The 21,253-nt window shown below is 43.9% G+C and overlaps 1 protein-coding gene across 2 annotated transcripts in view; it reads left to right on the forward strand.

Moving 5' to 3' along the window:
• spegb (striated muscle enriched protein kinase b) overlaps positions 1-21,253 on the forward strand; it is a 125,450-nt gene that overhangs the window by 21,011 nt on the left and 83,186 nt on the right. Inside the window, exons 1-3 of one of the 2 annotated variants that reach the window (XM_029710823.1) lie at positions 9,962-10,102; positions 17,921-18,007; positions 21,155-21,212. In XM_029710823.1, the coding sequence (XP_029566683.1) occupies positions 9,991-10,102; positions 17,921-18,007; positions 21,155-21,212 (257 nt within the window). In that variant the 5' untranslated portion in view covers positions 9,962-9,990. Of the gene's footprint in view, positions 1-9,961; positions 10,103-17,920; positions 18,008-21,154; positions 21,213-21,253 lie in introns of those variants that run through there. The other variant, XM_029710821.1, reaches the window with a different exon arrangement.

Here is a 21,253-nt window from a genome sequence, read left to right on the forward strand (position 1 = left end):
TAATAAACTTGAACATTTTATTAGCTAAATGATGCCTAGTTATTTTTTTCATCTTTATTTAACTAGGCAAGTCAGTAAAGAACAAATTCTTATTTACAATACGGCCTATCCCGGCCAAACCCAAAGCCAGACAACGCTGGGCCAATTGTGCACTGCCCTATGGGTCTTCCAATCACAGCCAGTTGTGATACAGCCTGGAATCGAACCAGGGTCTGTAGTGATGCCTCTAGCACTGAGATGTAGTGCCTTAGACCGCGCCACTCGGGAGCCCAAGTTAGTAATGTCATGTTTTATGGGATAGAGTGAAACACATTTTGTTGATACCAGTTTCAATCTCTCAGTCACTGACTGTCTAGGGTTTAGCTAGCTAACGTTAGCTATCATATTTTTAGCAAAAATACAGATGATGTCAGTGTGCTCCCTCTCCGGCCTCTAGGTCACTAGGCTGCTCATTAAAGCGCACACCTGTCACCATCGTTACGCGCACCTGCGCGTCGTCAGACTCACCTGGACTCCATCATATATGTCACTCCCTTTGGTTCCTTCCCCAGGCGTCATTGTTTCTGTTTCAGTTTCATGTCTGTGTGCTGTTAGTGTTTCTTGTTTTGTATTATGTTCCATTTATTTTATTAAAACACTCACTCCCTGAAATTGCTTCCTGACTCTCAGTGCAAATCGTTACAGAATGACGCTTCACCGAAAGGAAGCATCAGTTTTTTTCTCTTTTTTTGGTGGGAATGACATCGGGTGAAGGAGCCGCTACAGGCTCTCATGCCTCAAACAGATCACCAGGCTTCCTTGCCTCAGCCGGTTCGTCAGGCTCTCATGCCTCAGCCGGATTGCCAGGCTCCCCTGCTACAGCCGGCTCCTCGGGCTTTCATGCCTTCACCGGATTGCCAGGCTCCCTTGCTTCCACCGGCTCGTCAGGCTCTCATGCCTCAGCCGGATTGCCAGGCTCCCCTAACTCAGCCGGTCTGTCAGATTCTCGCGCCCTAGCCGGTGACAGGTTCCCACACATCAGCAGGGGTGACCGGCCCTCTCCTGATCCCTGGGATCGTCCCTTTGGTTGACGTTCTGTGGCTGGAGCCGAACACGCCAGGGAGGGGGTAGCTTCACGTACGCTCTCTCTGGCGCTCTAGGTCGCTATGCACCCGCATCTCAGCCGGGCTGACAGGTTTCCTGCGCCTCAGCATAGGTGACCGGTCCACTCCTGATCTCTGGGATCATCATTTTGGTCGGCGTCATGCGGCTGTGGCCGCGTGTCGGGGAGGGGTTACTGTCACGTGTGCTCCCTCTCCGGCCTCTAAGTCACCAGGCTGCTCGTTATGGCGCACACCTGTCACCATCGTTACGCGCACCTGCGCATCGTCAGACTCACCTGGTCTCCATCACTTCCCTGATAACCTTCCCTATAGATGTCACTTCCTTTGGTTTCTTCCCCAGGTGTCATTGTTTCTGTTTCATGTCTGTGTGCTGTTAGTGATTCTTATTTTGTATTATGCTCCATTTTATTTTATTAAAACACTCACTCCCTGAACTTGCTTCCGGACTCTCAGCGCACATCGTTACAATGGAGGCCTTCAATCAAACTGAGGGCAAATAAATATGTGTGCCCCAGACAGGTCAAAGCTTATTGCATGCATGTGATGTGATGTAAGTTACATTAAAAACAATGCTGGGTTGCATGCATTAGGTCAATAGTTCGGTTGCTGTTTTGTAAAAACAGCAAGGTTGGGTTGTTGGTACTGGGTTAAGGTTGGCTTATGGATATTTGATCCAGCCAGTGGCTTAATTCTTCCGCCACCAGCTCGTGAAGTCCCCCAAAATGTGAGCAAGTGTCGAGATGTAGCAAGCTACAAGTCTTCTGGTTCTAGTGCGACTAAGTGACTGACTGAGTGGAAAACGGCTTACAATATTTCATGTTTTGGCTGACTGAAAACCGTGAAAATGGTAAGTAACAAACGTTACGAATTATGAATATGATGGTCATTCAGGTTAAATAGGTTGTCCTGTCATAATTAGATAAATAGCTAACATTAGCTTGAGCGTTAGATAGCGACCATTAGCTAGCAAGCTAGCCATTTTTGGTGGTAATATCTCTGGCTGTGGAAGCTAACGTTAGCCTGTGTTGTCGCTGAATATACCTTTTTTTGTCGACCTAGCTAACTATGCCAGTGTCTGTAACGGTAGCTAGCTAAGTCTGACACGTCTTCTGGACTGTCTCAGACACTGTTTCACTTGTTAGCAAATGTTAGCTATGTTAACTGGCTAGCTAGCTAGCTAGCTAAATTACCATAGCTATATTTTACTTATTCTCCATCTGAGTTAATTTAACCAAGCTATGGCAGGATTATTTTATGCTTGCATGCTGATTGATTTATCTAGCGTTACTGTACTTACTGGTTTTCAATGGTTTGTGACAGTGGCAGCTTTAGTTGGACTTGGAGGAGGATCGATGCAAATTCTGTTAGTTAACTACATCCAATGTAGCCCAGTTAGAATAGCTAGGTAGCTAACCATTTAAAATATATATTTCTGTACTTAAATGCAGAGATCTAGGACAATGGACAACTTTGTAAAGGATACGCTGAATGAGTGGAACCTGGCTTCTTTGATTCCAAAGTTTGAGGGTAAGTAAAACTGAGAAATTCCTTTTTGAGAGTGGGGGCAGAGCTTTTTTTTGCGGGGGGGGGGTTCACTGACCCTGTGTAAAACACCATCTCGGTCTTCCACATTGTCATCGATAACCAATAGTATAACTTTAATGGAAACTTGAAAGACTTAACTTCATCAGAGCCTCATAGAAACATGCAGGCAGCCACTTTAAGACTAGATACATGACATAGATAGTCTGGACTTCATTTTACCATACTTGCTTTATTGTTCATGTGCACAGATATTCTGTCACAGTGACCAACCTGACACACATCACAGGTTTGGGAGAGGCTCATGGGCACTTAGGGGTAAAGTGCCTTACTCAAGGGCACAACAGCAGTAGGTCATATAAAGAGATATTGCTGCTGGTAACCAGTGGCGGCCGGTACCGTTTAAGTAGAGGGAGGATGATTATTTGTTTTTTATGAGCTTGGCCTTATTTATATTACAGCATATTGGATGACTGTCATTCATATTCCATTCACCCAGCTCAATGTAACACTGATAGGCTACTACATGATACTCTAATTTTCCCTGTACCCATCATGAGGTTACTTCAACCTAACCTATGAATTAAAGTTTACAACATAGGTGCACAGGTCAAGGGAATTTTGAGTAATCAAGGTAACAGACAGTGACACAATAAATACTGCCTTGCACAATCTTGCCTGCATCTCAACCAACTCTAATAGGCCATAAGCAAAGAAGAAAATGCTCACCCAGAAGCGGCGCTCTTAGTGGCCGGGGACTAAGGGAAACTTAAATCAGTTTTACCAAATTTTTACCAGCAACCAGGAAAAAAAAAATCCTAGACCACCTTTACTCCACACACAGAGATGCATACAAAGCTCTCCCCCACCCTCCATTAGGCAAATCTGACCATAATTCTATCCTCCTGATTCCTGCTTACAAGCAAAAACTAAAGTAGGAAGTACCAGTGACTCGATTAATACGGAAGTGGTCAGATGATGCGGATGCTACACTACAGGACTGTTTTGCTAGCACAGACTAGAATATGTCCCGGAATTTAGCAAATGGCATTTAGGAATACACCACCTCAGTCATCGGCTTCATCAATAAGTGCATCGATGACGTCATCCCCACAGTGACTGTACGTACATATCCCAACCAGAAGCCATGGATTACAGGCAACATCCGCATCAAGCTAAAGGCTAGAGCTGCCGCTTTCAAGGACCGGGAGACTTAATCTTATAAGAAATCCCTCTATGACCTCAGACGAACCATCGAACAAGCAAAGCTTCAATACAGGATTAAGATTGAATCCTACCACATCAACTCTGATGCTCGTCGGATGTGGCAGGGCTTGAAAACTATTTTGGACTACAAAGGGAAACCCAGATGCGAGCTGCCCAGTGACGCTAGCCTACCAGACGAGCTAAATGCCTTTTATGCTCGCTTCTCTCGTTGTATAAAAGTGATAATGCCCTCAAAGCCGGTGTTTGGAGGATATATTGGCACGGGTGCTGTTAGGCCTGAGACACAGTCGAGGTCCGTCAAACAATGCCAATATATCCTCCAAAGACCGGCTTCGAGGACATTATCACTTTTATACCATGGGTTACCAACATATTCCAATAATAATTCATTGTTCCGTTTGCTTCCTATTTGAAAAAGGGTTTTCTACAGAATTGGAGGAATGAATACACTCCTGATCACAAGCCATCAGTGTCATGGTTCCACCTGTCAAAAGAGGGTGGCAGAGACTATCACGACACTCAGGTGTGTTCTATTACTCATTATGATTTCTCCTTTTCTGTTTACGCAGAACCTTGAATTGTTTACCGTGTGCGGTCGGTTCCTGAGTGAGTTTTCAAGAGTTAGTGTTTTTCCCAAGTGTACTGTAATCCTGCGGCTACTGTTTTTTAGTAAAGTATTATGTGTATCCTTAACCACTGATTCCTTGTCTGGTCTCTTCTCTGCACCTGGGTCCAACCTCACCACGTCACAGCAAGCTTCTGCCTAAACATGGACCCACCCAGATCAGGAATATTGTAGCCCACTAAGGAGCACTGCTGGGACGACAGCAAGAACAACTCTCCCAAATATCAGAGACCCTCTGGGCACTTATCAACTCCCTCCAACCAAAGTCCAACCTCAACCCAGGAGGAGCCAATGCCCAAGTCTACTCGCCCAGTGCTACAGGAATCGTCGTAATTCCTCCAGGGAACCTGCACCGGGAACCCAAGATCCCAACCCCCGAGTGGTATGTTGGCCACCTTGGAGGATGCAAGGGGTTCCTCATTCAGTGTTCTCTGGTGTTCGAGCTACAGTCCTCCTCGTTACACACTGATCGGGCCATGATCGCCTACATCATCTCTCTACTCTCGGGCAAGGCCCTGGCATGGGCAACAGCGGTGTGGGAACAGCAGCCATCATCCTGCACCTCCATGTTAACCTTCACTGCTGAGCTGCGACGAGTCTTCAGCCACCCAATCGGCGGACGAGAAGTGGCCAGCCGACTGTTCAACATCCGCCAAGGGGCCAGACCAGTGAAATGTCCCATCCCTTTGCAGATTCAAGGCATCGGTGGACTGCCCATTGGCTCCGGTCAGGTGGAATATCAGACCAAGCCCATTCTACTGCAGGTTGGGGTGAACCACTGACTCTGTTTTCTTTTGATCATTGCTCTTGAGAACCCCCTTATACTAGGGTACCCCTGGCTAGCGCTACATAACCCACAATTCTCCTGGTCCACGGAACACCTACAAGACTGGGGTGATGACTGCCAGACTAAATATCTAAGACCCCGACCAAGAGGGTCACCGTGTCCCCCTGCATCCATTGAAGACCAAGACTTCTCTGCTCTCCCTCCGAATACTTCAACCTCCATGAGGCCTTCAGTAAGAGGCAAGCCGCCACCCTTCAACTATTATCTCTACTGCAAGAATTCAAATGGACCCCGTAAAGGTTGAGGTGGTTTCCAACTGGCCCGTTCCATCTCACTCAAGCAGGTCCAGCGGTTCCTCGGGTTTGCCAATTTTTATAGGCGTTTTAAAAACGCAACTTTGGTGTGGTGGCAGCGCCTCTCACAGTCCTAACCCGTCAAGTCCCAGACCCATTTTTGCTGGACTCCCGAGGCTGACAGGGCATTTATGGAGCTCAAGGGATGTTTCACCTCCGGACCATCCTCGTTCATCCTGATCCTACTCGTCCCTTTGTGGTAGAGGTGGACACCTCGGACACTGGAGCAGGGTTGGTCCTTTCACAGAGGAATGAGGAGGACAAGAAACTGCACTAATGTCTTTCTCTCCAAGCGGTTCTCGCCAGCGGAACACAACTATGATGTATGCAACCAGGAGCTCTTGGTTAAGTAGGGGTGGAGGGCCTTGAGGGGTGGAGACACTGCTTGGAGGGGGCACCTGATCCTTTCATGATCTGGATGGACCATAAGAACTTTGTATGCGTTCAAGAAGCCAAGAGGTTGAACGCTCGCCAGGCTAGGTGGGCTCTGTTTTTTTAACAGGTTCAACTTCACTCTAGCCTATCGCCCGGGATCCAAGAATCAGAAAGCAGACTCCCTGTACCGCCAACACGGTGTCTCTAACGAGGAGAGGGACTCCAAGCCCATCATCCCCAGCTCCCACATTGTGGCCCCGGTGATATGGAGTATTGAGACCTCGGTCTGACAAGCCCAGACCCGAGTACCTGACCCCGGCAGGGGACCCACTAACAGACTTCACGCTCTGCAATCAGCCCGTTCCTGAGTATTACAATGGGGACATTCCTCTAAATGAACTGCCATCCTGGGGTTAATCGGACACTGGAGTTCCTGAGGCAGAAATTATGCTGGCCCAACAGGATTGAGAAGGTGAGATCCTTTGTTGCGGCCTGTTCCACCTGTGCCAAAAGCAAGTCCTCACGACAGCGACCGGCTGGGTTGCTCAAACCTCTGCCCATCCCCAGCCGGCCCTGGTCCTACCTGTCCGTAGACTTTATTACAGGGTTAACTCCATCCCAAGGGCTTACCACTATCCTGGTGGTCATTGATCGGTTCTCCAAGGCAGCCCATTTTATTGCCTTTCCCAAGTTGCCCTCAGGGAAGGAGACCGTTGATACATTTACATTTACGTCATTTAGCAGACGCTCTTATCCAGAGTGACTTACAAATTGGTGCATTCACCTTATGATATCATCTCATGATTAACCATGTCTTTCGACTACACGGACTTCCCCAGGACATTGTCTCAGATCGTGGGCCCCAGTTCATTGCACAGCCCCAGTTCGCCCCCACTGTTTCCTGAACAAGAGGCCAAAGCGGGGGTGCCCTCATCCGAGGTGTTCATTCAACAATGTCACTGCCTCTGGATCAGAGTGCGATCCTCCTTGCTCCGCTCCTCTGCCAAACACCAGGTAAACCGACACCGAAGGCCTCTTTGGCTCCTCCGACTGTGTCAATGGGTGTGGCTGTCCACCCGTGATCGTTCCTTAAAGGTAGACTCGCAGAAGCTCACTCAGTGCTACATAGGACCATTCAAGATCCTGAGTTGCATCAACCCGGTCACCTATCATCTCCAGCTTCCCAAGTCTATGAGGGTCTGTCCATCCTTCCATGTCTCCTGTCTCAAGCTGGTAAGGACCAGTCCTTTCTCCCCCTCCCCTGCCCCTCTGCCCCCTCGACTTGTTGATTGTCGTCCGGCCTACACTGTCCGACGTTTGGAGTCTCATCTGGTCCGAGGTACCTGGTGGACTGGGAGGGCTATGGCCCGAGTCGCGGGCATCGGTCCCTGCCCGGGACATCCTGGATCTTGGACTTGTTTGGGATTTCAACCAACTACGTGGTGGTCGCCCTTGCTCCTCGGTTGAAGCCACTCCAAGAAGGGGGGGTAAATGTCAAGGTTCCACCTGTCACCAGAGGGCGGCAAAGACCATCCTAGAGACAATTATGTCACTCAAGTGTGGTTTATTACTCATTATAATTTCCCCTTTAAAAGAGGTGTGTTTTTTGTTTCTTTGCATAAGCTTGAATTTTTTTACCGTGTGCGTTCGTTTCCTGAGTGAGTTTTTGTGACTTAGTGTTGTTTTTTTTCAAGTGTACTGTGATCCTGCGGCTACCGTTTCTTAGTAAAGTATTATGTGTATCCTTACCACGTCACAATACTTTCATAGCAGCTACCTAAACACAGCATGATTACTTTGCTTGTTCTATATATATAATTCCGTCTTGCAACTATCCCTGCACTCTCCTCCTCACCTTTTCCCTTCAGTTGTAGACTTCTGTGCACAACACATCAGCTGTCTGTGACCAGGCGAAAAAACCTTCCCTAGCCAAACCTTCATATCATTACCGCTAACCGCTACACACAGCCTACATTGTTGTTGTGTCATAGTCAACGAGAACTAGCGCTTTAGTAAACCCACTGCAGTACCGTTTTCAGTCATAAAGCAGTTTAGTAGTTACACCGGTGGGCCCCGGTGGCAAGACATTTTATAAACTAAAAGCTTATCTTGACTTGGAAGAGTTCCAGTGTTGGATAGCCAGCTAGCTAAGATAGCACCCCTCTCTGTTTGAGCCAGGTGTTTGAGTAGGCTAAACTAGCTAGCTACATTTGCTAACTAAGTGAAAGTATAAAAAAATACAACCAAATATCCTGTAGATAGTGCTCTCTCTTGCTTTTAATTTAGTTAGAAATTAATTTGTTCAACTTGTCTTTCTCTCTCTTTGAGTCAACTATAGTCACCACATTTTATGCACTTCAGTGCTAGCTAGCTGTAGCTTATGCTTTCAGTACTAGACTCATTCTCTTGTACTTTGATTGGGTGGACAGCATGACAGTTCATGCTGCAAGAGCTCTGATTGCTTGGAGGATATACTCTGGAAGTTGTCACAATTACTGTGTAAGTCAATGGAAGGGGGTGAGAACCTCAAGCCTACTAGGTTTTGTATTGATGTCAATGGAACCAGAGGAGGACAGAAGCTAGCTGTCCTCCGGCTACACCATGGTGCTACCCTACAGAGTGCTGCTGAGGCTACTGTAGACCATTGAAAAACAGTGTTTTAATCAATTATTTGGTGACGTGAACATATTTAGCATAGTTTTATCTAAAAAGGATGTTTTTAATGTTACACAATTTTTATGAAATTCACTGAGGAGGATAGTTCTTCGTTCCTCCTCTGAGGAGCCTCCACTGCTGGTAACCCTCTGGCTGTCAGATCACTCCCTGCAGATTTCCCCGCAGGAAGCTAGGGGTTCGAACCGATAACCTGCCGGTAATCAGCCTGCCTTTCTACCCTGAAGCTACTGCCGCCCCTTTTAATTTGTCTCTTTCCTCACTCCTTTGCCTTTGTTCAACCATTTGACCTGGCTTATCAACCCTTCCCTCAAAGAAGGTAGTTCATAAATGTGGGTGAAACTATCCCTTAAAAGCTCCCTCCTAGCGGTTAAGCACTTTAGGCCAGTAACCGAAAGGTCGCTGGTTCAAATCCCAGAGCCAGCAAGGTGCGAAAAACTGCCATTCTACCCTTCAAGACAGTTAACCCCCAACAACTGCTCCCCGGGTGCTGTTGATGTCGATTTAAGGCAGCCACTCCCACCTCTGATTCAGATGGGTTGGGTTTGTCACACCCTGATCTGTTTCACCTGTTTTTGTGGTTGTCTCCACCCCCCTCCAGGTGTCGCTCATCTTCTCCATTATCCCCAGTGTATTTATACCTGTGTCCTTTATCTGTTGCCAGTTCATTTTGTGGTCAAGCCTACCAGCGTTACCCCTTGCTCCTGTCTTTTTGTAATTCCTGTTTTCTAGTTTCCCGGTTTTGATCATTCTGCCTGCCTGCCGTTCTAAACCTTGTCACACAACCCTGGATTACTGACCTCTGCCTGCCCTTGACCTTCCCCCATTCTAGAAATAAACTTTTGTTACTTCAACACTGTCTGCATCTGGGTCTTCTCCTGAAAGGTGATGGGTTAAATGCGGAAGACTCATTCAATTGTGCAACTGACTAGGTAACCCCTTTCTCTTTTGTAGCGGAGGAGATGGACTAAAAAATGCTCTTGCTTTTGGACCATTACACTATAGCCTGAAATTAAAGGACATAAGACTAACATGCTTTGAGTATTCTGTAAACGCCACATTTTGTAAACACAAGGGGAGGTCCTTGGGGGACACACATGAACACATAGGACTGTGGACACACCAAGCGACACACCAAGCTTGAGCAGTAGCCGGGTCTTGCCAGGTATACTGTATGTTGAAAGATGATGTGTATTTTGTAAACTGAATGTTAAAAGGAATTTATAATTGATTTATTACTTTACTTACTCTCCAGTCCTCATATTCTAAAATGTAATGATTTCCATCTAACAGGTTGGGACCAATATGCTTGAGTACCTGCACCAGGCAGAGGTGACCAGACCCTACCCATGTGTGTGGGTGCTTGGGGACTGCTCACAGGTGTTTACAGTCATTAGTGGACAGGCATTGGAGCAAGGTACATTGCTTGGGATACTGGATGTGTGCTTCAAGTCCTATTACATGTTTGATATCAACTTTACCAGACTGTGTGCTCCAGCATGGTAAGTACTACAGACCAGTATATCAGCTGTCAGGAACAGAATCCCTGCAGTAAGACTGTTGCGAGCATGTCTTTTAGTCATGCTTAGTCCATGTCCTTAGTAGAGTGACCTTCAAACAGGGGCGAAAATCTGATATCAACTTTGGAGGGGACAATTACATGAAATTTTCTCAAGAGCAATTCCTGGGGGACACACCAAAAGTAGTGCTGTAACACATAGCCTACATTGTACTATGGTAAATGTATATTGAGGAACCAAAGAAATAAGGTGTTTGCTGTACTCCTAACTACCGGTACCCAAAACTACACAACTAATCACAACAGCAATACCATTGCCTTTAACAAATCTTAGTTCAGTCACCAGTTTAAGTTGAGAGTGGGAGTATCCATGGCATTTTCCAATTATGTTCCTATTTTACAAGTAAAAAAAATAGAGGACCTTTCATAATGTTGCCAAACAAAGACTCAACAAACTTACCTGAAACTCCCTGTCTCTGCCAGTCTGTCCCTGCATATCTGTCCCCAACTCTGCTGTCTGTGTGCCATCTGTTGCCTGCTCTGCCTAATGACATCATTGTGAAACATTTCCATTAGAATTTCATTTCTTTCTTATGAACATTTTATCAACTAGTCTTTGAGATATTAGGCTACTAGGGTTCTTACTTTGCGTTTTGGTGTACTGAAAAATACTCTGATGTCCGTCTTTTATTTTTCTGCCATTTTTCTACCTGGCTGGCTGGCTACACACACACACACACACACAGTTTTTACAGTATTTACAGTAGGAGATGGGCTTCTATCATCTTATCTTTTATCATTCTATTTGGGCTTCGATCTAAAAGGTAGCTAGCAAATGTGAAACGGATTAAAATGACAAGAGTTGACAGCTGTATGAGTTCACCATTTACACAACATATGCTGCAACCTTTTGTAATTTTAATAGTTTGTTTCATATTGGCTGGCTTCCAGCAATAGCTGAATTTGCAAAGCTAGCGAGCACCAATTCCATTTCAGTGGTGTTTGCTATAATCTTTGCTACCCGGGTTAAATAAAGGTGAAATAAAATAAATAAATAAAAGTTCCCTTGCGACAATTTAGCTTTTGTACCGAGACCATTATATATATTTAAGACAAAGGTAGAAGAGAGTGTAGTTCTGTTCAGTTTGGACTTCGCTAACCTTATCACAGGGACTTTGAAGCATTAATTTACATCATCTGCATGCTGATCTTGGAATAAATTGACGATAGCAAAGATTCCATATTTGACGAGGCCACATAAATGGAATAGGTACTAGCTAGCTTAATAGTTCATATTTGCACGCTAGCTCTGCATATTCAGCTAGTGTGTGCGCGATTGACTGGATTAACCTCACGTCAGTTACGTTCATTGAGTGCCTTTCAGACAGTAGACACGACCCCTCTGTTACCTTGCCAACTAAGGAACTGGCAGTGGATCAAACCATTGTGAGGCAAAGGGTGGGGGGGTCGCAATCTTTTGAAACTTAAAAACGCGCTATTAAGTGTCTATAAACAGCACAATTGCTTTCATTGCGTATTATTAATATTATTTAAATTACATAGTTATGTTTCAGTGATATATTGGGGGGGACAAATCATATTTTTCCCAGGATGGGGGGGGTCGTGTCCCCCCCGGATTTTCCGCCCCTGCCTTGAAATGTAATTTTTTACACCTGTTCTCTGTGTAACATTGTTTTGACTTGACCCAAATGTTGACCATTATTGTATGGCAAAACAGCAGGATGTGTGTGTGCTGTCACCTAAGATAGCTAAAGTGTGTTAGTGAATATGCTAATCTATTGATTAGCTCTGGCACTGTCTGATAGACAGATCTGTGTTAATACCACTTAAGACAGTCTCATGGATGCATGCTTTGTTTTTCCTCTGATTGCAATCCGAGTGTGCACATGAAGTTCAGCTGAGGCTTTAGTCTGTTTGGTTAATGAAATAATATAAATCAATTTTAATAATCAATCCTAGTTTATGAAATTACAAATACTTAGACAATAGGGCTTTGTTTCAATTTGCTATTTAAAAAAAATGATATTCTTGTACATTGTGGACAATTCTCTGCTGTGATGTATATGTTCTGAAGTGCAGGCATTAGAAATTAATTATTTGACATTCAACATTGTATCTTGATTGTGTGTCGGAAAAGGAGGGAGTGGTATCGTAGAAAAGGCAAATATGTAAGCAAAATTGAAATTAGTATTACACTGAAAATAACCCAAGGATTACATAAAAAAATTACCCAGCTGCTGGGTCAATCCCCCAACCCAACACGCTGGGTTGTTTTAACCCAGTATTATAGTCTAATTTACCCAGCAGCTGGGTCAAGCGCTCAACCTGAGGCGATGGGTTAGAAGCAAAACCCAAACCCGCTGGTTTGAATCAATCCAAAGCTGCTTAAATCCAATATTTACCCAGCGCTGGGTTGTTGAAATGACCCAAATTGGGTTATTTTTAACACAGCATTTTTTAAAAATGTAACAGTAGTTAATATTGGAAAAATAATATGAATTGCCATATTAGGCATTACTCAATTTCTACCTGCCAAAATAAAATGTTTTCAGTATCCTAATTTAGTTTTTGTTTTGTGATTGTTTCAGTGCATGCATTCAACAAGCTTTTGACTTTCACAGGGCTGCCATCTCCAAGTTCAGTCAAAGGCAATAGCTCTGAACTGGGTTTCATTTTAGTTTTATTTGTTAAAATGTTGTTAATTATCTTTTAAACTTTCATTGGTTGAAATCTATTTCTCAGTTATCACTTGGCACATAAATAATTATGTAGTTGCCCCTTTAAACATTCAAAGGTCAGCATGCCCATAGTGTTCACATTTCTCTCATGTTAATGTTGTAGCTACATAAAAATATTAAATAATCAATTTATTATGGTAACATCCAGTCTTTGCCCTTTTTTCATTACCATGCTTATTTCAAGTTGTATTGGATTTATTTTTCAATGTTAAGACATTGAATACATGTTAAGTATGTTTAGTTTTTTCTATGAAAAGTGTATTTAAAGTTGTGACTTGGATTATGTAGATACATTTCACACTGTAACCAAAAAACTGATTTAATTTGCATATTTGTACTTTTTGCAACAAAAAGTTTGCAACAAATTTGCAGCAAAATTTGAATGTTCCCTACAAGTTTCCCAGAATAGTTTGCCAGAAGTTCACAAGTTGACACAAATTTATCGCAAGAGTTTGCCACAACTAATTTGCATGTGAAAATATGAGCTTGCTGCAAATTTGTGACAAATTGACCAAAGGTGTGCCACAACTGTTTGCCAGAAGCCTGTTTTTCGGTAAGGGTTGTCTTGCAGTAAGTTGACTATTCATAGCATCAAATGTTGTAATCAATTAGGCAAGACACCAATGACAATGGTAACTGAACCACCAAATATATGAAACATCATGATTGAGGTGTATCTTGAGTGTCTGCCATTTGTGAGGGATGGCAGATTCCTCAACTGGCAGCTTCATTAAATAGTACCCACAAAACATGAGTCTCAACGTCAACAGTGAAGATGCGACTCCAGGATGCTGGCCTTCCTCTGTCCAGAGTCTGTGTTCTTTTGCCCATCTTAATATTTTCTTTTTATTGGCCAGTCTGAGATTTGGCTTTTTCTTTGCAACTCTGCCTAGAAGTCCAGCATCCCGGAGTCATCTCTTCACTGTTGACGTTTAGACTGGTGTTTTGCGGGTACTATTTAATGAAGCTGCCAATTGAGGACTTGTGAGGCGTCTGTTTCTCAAACTAGACACTCTAACGTACTTGTCCTCTTGCTCAGTTGTGCACCAGGGCCTCCCACTCTTTCAAGTCTGGTTAGAGCCAGTTTCTTGGCAATTTCTCACATGGAATAGCCTTCATTTCTCAGAACAAGAATAGACTGACGTGTTTCAGAAGAAAGTTCTTTGTTTCTAGCCATTTCGAGCCTGTAATCGAACCCACAAAGGCTGATGCTCCAGATACTCAACTAGTCTAAAGAAGGCCAGTTTTATTGCTTCTTTAATCAGGACTACAGTTTTCAGCTGTGCTAACATAATTGCAAAAGGGTTTTCTAATGATTAATTAGCCTTTTAAAATAATAAATTTGGATTAGCTAATACAACGTGCCATTGGAACACCGGAGTGATGGTTGCTGATATTCCATAAAAAAATCTACCGTTTCCAGCTACAATTGTCATTTACAACATTAACAGTGTCTATACTGTATTTGTCATCAATTTGATGGACATAAAATGTGCTTTTCTTTCAAAAACAAGGACATTTCTAAGTCAGCCCAAACTTTTGAACGGTGGTATATGTAGGATCTTAATTGGATCACCCTGTTGCAGGAGAACCTTCCTACATTGCAGGAAATGTAAAACTTGTAATGTATTTGAGGTTTAAAAAGGATTATGAAGTTTGTAATTCCCACTGAAATTTCAGACTTGGTTTTCCCTTACAAAAATGTATCAACCCCAACAAAAATGTCCATTAAATACACTGCTCAAAAAAATAAAGGGAACACTTAAACAACACAATGTAACTCCAAGTCAATCACACTTCTGTGAAATCAAACTGTCCACTTAGGAAGCAACACTGATTGACAATACATTTCACATGCTGTTGTGCAAATGGAATAGACAACAGGTGGAAATTATAGGCAATTAGCAAGACACCCCCAATAAAGGAGTGGTTCGGCAGGTGGTGACCACAGACCACTTCTCAGTTCTTACGCTTCCTGGCTGATGTTTTGGTCACTTTTGAATGCTGGCGGTGCTTTCACTCTAGTGGTAGCATGAAACGGAGTCTACAACCCACACAAGTGGCTCAGGTAGTGCAGCTCATCCAGGATGGCACATCAATGCGAGCTGTGGCAAGAAGGTTTGCTGTGTCTGTCAGCGTAGTGTCCAGAGCGTGGAGGCGCTACCAGGAGACAGGCCAGTACATCAGGAAATGTGGAGGAGGCCGTAGGAGGGCAATAACCCAGCAGCAGGACCGCTACCTCCGCCTTTGTGCAAGGAAGAGCAGGAGGAGCACTGCCAGTGCCCTGCAAAATGACCTCCAGCAGGCCACAAATGTGCATGTGTCTGCTCAAACGGTCAGAAACAGACTCCATGAGGGTGGTATGAGGGCCCGACGTCCACAGGTGGGGGTTGAGCCTACAGCTCAACACCGTGCAGGACGTTTGGCATTTGCCAGAGAACACCAAGATTGGCAAATTCACCACTGGCGCCCTGTGCTCTTCACAGATGAAAGCAGGTTCACACTGAGCACGTGACAGACGTGACAGAGTCTGGAGACGCCGTGGAGAACGTTCTGCTGCCTGCAACATCCTCCAGCATGACCGGTTTGGCGGTGGGTCAGTCATGGTGTGGGGTGGCATTTCTTTGGGGGGCCGCACAGCCCTCCATGTGCTCGCCAGAGGTAGCCTGACTGCCATTAGGTACCGAGATGAGATCCTCAGACCCCTTGTGAGACCATATGCTGGTGCGGTTGGCCCTGGGTTCCTCCTAATGCAAGACAATGCTAGACCTCATGTGGCTGGAGTGTGTCAGCAGTTCCTGCAAGAGGAAGGCATTGATGCTATGGACTGGCCCACCCGTTCCCCAGACCTGAAACCAATTGAGCACATCTGGGACATCATGTCTCGCTCCATCCACCAACGCCACGTTGCACCACAGACTGTCCAGGAGTTGGCGGATGCTTTAGTCCAGGTCTGGGAGGAGATCCCTCAGGAGACCATCCGCCACCTCATCAGGAGCATGCCCAGGCGTTGTAGGGAGGTCAAACAGGCACGTGGAGGCCACACACACTACTGAGCCTCATTTTGACTTGTTTTAAGGACATTACATCAAAGTTGGATCAGCCTGTAGTGTAGTTTTCCACTTTAATTTTGAGTGTGACTCCAAATCCAGACCTTCATGGGTTGATAAATTGGATTTCCATTGATTATTTTTGTGTGATTTTGTTGTCAGCACATTCAACTATGTAAAGAAAAAAGTATTTAATAAGATTATTTCATTCATTTAGATCTAGGATGTGTTATTTTAGTGTTCCCTTAATTTTTTTGAGCAGTATATATTCCACGTAATTCACATTTCCTGTTGCTGCAGGATTGTTTTCCTGCTGGAGCAAATTGGCTCAAATTAAGATCCTACACCTGTATATGGGGTTGCAAAATTCCTGGAGATTTCAATAAACTCCCTAGTCTTTCCCGAAATCCCGGTTGGAGGATTTCCGGAATCAGGAGTGAATAAAGAGAATCTGGTTTCCTACAACCAGGATTTCTGGAAAACCAGGGAATTTATTGAAAGTTACAGGAATTTTGCAACCCTACCTATATCTGTGACAATTAAACACACCCCTGAGAGCAAACATTGAATTCTGACCATAGTTTCATTTTGACACCTGATTTGTTAATTTTACCAATATCTATGTTTTCTTCTCTATGTCATGTTGGTTTTTCCTAATGCAGTGTTTCACAATATATTCCTGGGGGACCTCTCAGGGGATGCACAATTTTGCTCAGTCTCAGCACAATACACCTGATTCAACTAATAAAGAGCTTGGTGTTTAGTTACATCAGGTGTTTTAGTGCTGGGCTATAAATGCGGTGAATCATATACAATTGTTAAAGTGAAAATTTGACTTAAGTGGAAGTTAGGATTCACCCCATAGTTTAAAAATGGAATGTCATGCAACATCATACGTTATCTGTTAGTGTTGGGGGGAAATTGATATACTTCAATTTTGCGATATCATTTTGGATGATATTATATACAGTAGATACTTTGACTCTAAGACATTTTCATTTTTTGGTAGATAGCTTTAGCTAGCACTAGTCGGCTGTACCTGTGCCAAAACTCCGGTAATTTTCATCTTATAGCTTGTTCTCATATTCTTTTAATTCAATAATGAGCCAACGTGTTCAGCACTTTTATTTCCATGACTGATCAAAATTATTTTTCTCATGCTCTTTCTTGTCTCTCTGCACCAGGCATACACTGAGTATACAAAACATTAAGACCACCTGCTCTTTCCATGACAGACTGAACAGGTGAATCCAGGTGAAAGCTATCATCCCTAATTGATGTCACTTGTTTAATCCACTTCAATCAGTGTAGATGAAGGGGAGGAGACAGGTTAAAGAAGGATTTGTAAGTCTTGAGACGTGGATTGTGTATGTGTGCCTTTGAACAGGTCATGGTAGTAGGTGCCAGGCACACCAGTTTGTGTCAAGAACTGCAAAGCTGCTGGGTTTTTATGCTCAATAGTTTCCCATGTGTATCAAGAATGGTCTACCACCCATTGGAAATCCAGACAACTTGGCATAACTGTGGAAAGCATTGGAGTCAACATGGGCCAGCATCCCTGTGGAATTCTTTCGACACCTCGTAGAGTCCATGCACCGATGAATTGAGGCTGTTCTGATGGCAAAAGGGGAGTGGGTGCAACTCAATATTAGGAAGGTGTTCCTAATGTTTGGTATACTCAGTGTATCATGAGCAATATGTTTGGAACATCAAATAAAATTGCAATAAAATCGCAGTATCCAATCGCATACATATAGAACCGTGAGAGTCATGAGAATTGCAAAATATATCATATTGGCATCTAATTATTGTGATAATGTCGTATCATGAGGCCACTGGCAGTTCCCAGCCCCATTATCAGTCCACAGTGATTTGAGTCAAATACCTGTTCCTTGTCACTCTTTCAGACTCAGAGACCACAGAAGACGAAGGTGGAGACCCCATTGAGACTAAAGAAGGAAGCAGAGGTCTTCAGGACCAGGCTATGCATGCAGGTATGGTGTCTTTTCCAATCATCCCTGTCTCAAATGCATGAAGGATAATGTATGAAACATCAACAGTTTCATGTGTGTAACTATTACACATTGTCAGATACAGTGCCTTGCAAAAGTATTCATCCCCCTTGCCGTTTTTCTTATTTTGTTGCATTACAACCTGTAATTTAAATAGATTTTTATTTGGATTTTATGTAAAGGACATACACAAAACAGTCCAAATTGGTGAAGTGAAATGAAAAAAAATTGTTATTTCAAAAAATTCCCCCCCACCCAAAAAACAGAAAAGTGGTGCGTGCATATGTATTCACCCCCTTTGCTATGAAGCCTCTAAATAAGATCTGGTGCAACCAATTACCTTCAGAAGTCACATAATTAGTTAAATAAAGTCCACCTGTGTGCAATCTAAGTGTCACATGATCTGTCACATGATCTCAGTATATATATACACCTGTTCTGAAAGGCCCCAGAGTCTGCAACACCACCAAGCAAGCGTCACAATGAAGACCAAGGAGCTCTCCAAACAGGTCAGGGACAAAGTTGTGGAGAAGCACAGATCAGGGTTGGGTTATAAAAAAATATGTGAAACTTTGAACATCCCACGGAGCACCATTTAAATACATTGTACTTTTTTGTTAAGAATATGGCACCACAACAAATCTGCCGAGAGAGGGCCACCCACCAAAACTCACTGACCAGGCAAGGAGGGCATTAATCAGAGAGTCAACAAAGAGACCAAAGATAATCCTGAAGGAGCTGCAAAGCTCCACAGCGGAGATTGGAGTATCTGTCCATAGGACCACTTTAAGCCATACACTCCACAGAGCTGGGCTTTACAGAAGAGTGGCCAAAAAAAAGACATTGCTTAAAGTGTTCACAAAAAGACATGTGGGAGACCCCCAAACATATGGAAGAAGGTACTCTGGTCAGATGAGACTGAAATTTAGCTTTTTGGCCATCAAGATAAACGCTATGTCTGGCGCAAACCCAACACCTCATGACCCTGAGAACACCATCCCCACAGTGAAGGATGGTGGAGGCAGCATCATGCTGTGGGGATGTTTTTCATCGACAGGGACTGGGAAACTGGTCAGAAATGATGGATGGCGCTAAATACAGGGCAATTCTTGAGGGAAACCTGTTTGTCTTCCAAAGATTTGTTCACCTTCCAGCAGGACAATGACCCTAAGCATACTGCTAAAGCAACACTCAAGTGGTTTATGGGGAAACATTTAAAAGTCTTGGAATGGCCTAGTCAAAGCCCAGACCTCAATCCAATTGAGATTCTGTGGTATGACTTAAAGATTGCTGTACATCAGCGGAACCCATCCAACTTGAGCAGTATTGAGCTGGAGCAGTTTTGCCTTGAAGAATGGGCAACAATCCAAGTGGCTAGATGTGCCAAGCTTATAGAGACATACCCCAAGAGACTTGCAGCTCTAATTGCTGCAAAAGGTGGCAAGACAAAGTATTGATTTTGGGTGGGGGGGTGAATAGTTATGCACGCAAAGAATTTCAGTTTTTTGTCATTTCTTGCTTGTTTCACAATAAAAAATGTTTTCCATCTTCAAAGTGGTAGGCATGTTGTGTAAATCAAATGATACAAACCCCCCAATAATCTCTTTTAATTCCAGGTTGTAAGGCAACAAAATAGGAAAAATGCCAATGGGGGTGAATACTTTTACAAGTCACTGTACACTGCATGACCAAAAGTATGTGGACACCTACTCGTCGAACATCTCATTCCAAAGTCATGGGCATTAATATGGAGTTGGTCCCACTTTGCTGTTATTACAGCCTCCACTCTTGGGAAGGCTTTCCACTAGATGTTGGAACAGTGCTGCGGGGACTCACTTCCATTCAGCCATGAGCATTAGTGAGGTCAGGCACTGATGTTGTGTGATAAGGCCTGGCTTGCAGTCGGCGTTCCAATTCATCCTCCTTGGTATTCATTTGGGTTGAGGTCAGGGCTCTGCGCAGGCCAGTCAAGTTTTCCACACCGATCTCGACAAGCCATTTCTGTATAGACCTTTTTGTGCACGGGGGTCTTCCCCAAACTGTTGCCACAAAGATGGAAGCACAAAATCGTCTAGAATGTCACTCCAGAGAACGTGTTTCCACTGCTCCAGAGTCCAATGGCAGCAAGCTTTACACCACTCCAGCTGGCGATTGGCATTGCGCATGGCGATCTTAGGCTTGTGTGCGGCTGCTCGGCCATGGAAACCCATTTCATGAAGCTCCTGACAAACAATAATTGTGCTGACGTTGCTTCCAGAGGCAGTTTGGAATTCGGTAGTGAGTCTTGCAACCGACGACAGATGATTTTTACACGCTACGTGCTTCAGCACTCGGCAGTCCTATTCTGTGAGCATGTGTGGCCTACCACTTCGCGGCTGAGCCGTTATTTCTCCTAGACATTTCCACTTCATAATAACAGCACTTACAGTTAACCCGGGCAGCTCTAACGGCAGAAATTTGACGAACTGACTTGTTGGAAAGGTGACATCCGTTGAAGGTACCAGATTGAAAGTCACTGAGCTCTTCAGTAAGCCAATGTTTGTCTACGGAGATTGCATGGCTGTGTGCTCGATTTTTCTACACCTGTCAGCAGTGGATGTGGGTGAAATAGCCGAATCCACTAATTTGAAGGGGTGTCCACATACTTTAGTGTACATTCTAGACATTTGTTTGCTTGATTGAAGGGTATTGCCTTAAATATTATATTTTGTGAACACCTGTGTAGTATTAAAGTTTCATGGTAGTTGTAGACTTTATTCATCACATTCTCTGCACCAGATAGCTGAATATAATTTATGCCATGATTTGGGTTCACAGAATTGTCTGTGTAGAAAAGAAAAGGACTTTTCTTTTACATATTTGCTATGGATTTGAATAGGAACATTGCTCTTTATAAATCCAGGGCTAAGGCATATTTATCCTATCTGTTACTGACAGTTGCAGTTCTTGTGTATTACAGTGTGCTTAAATGTAACTATGTTTTGCATGTCTGAAGCTTATATCTGAGTCAGCCTTTGTTATCTTAACTATGCCAACTGAGGTACTAGATTATTTCAAGTAGAAACTAATGACTGAACTATAGGCTAAACACACAATATTATAATTTGTTCATGTTTTATCTTGCCACAGGGGACAGAATGATGGACAGCTGGGGCGAAGAACTTCAAACCATCTCCAAGCCCGCCAGGCAAGCAAACAGTGTGGAGCAAGCACAAAGGGGTCAATTCT

Source organism: Salmo trutta, chromosome 24 (genome assembly GCF_901001165.1).
Source record: "Salmo trutta chromosome 24, fSalTru1.1, whole genome shotgun sequence".
Taxonomy (NCBI): domain Eukaryota; kingdom Metazoa; phylum Chordata; class Actinopteri; order Salmoniformes; family Salmonidae; genus Salmo; species Salmo trutta.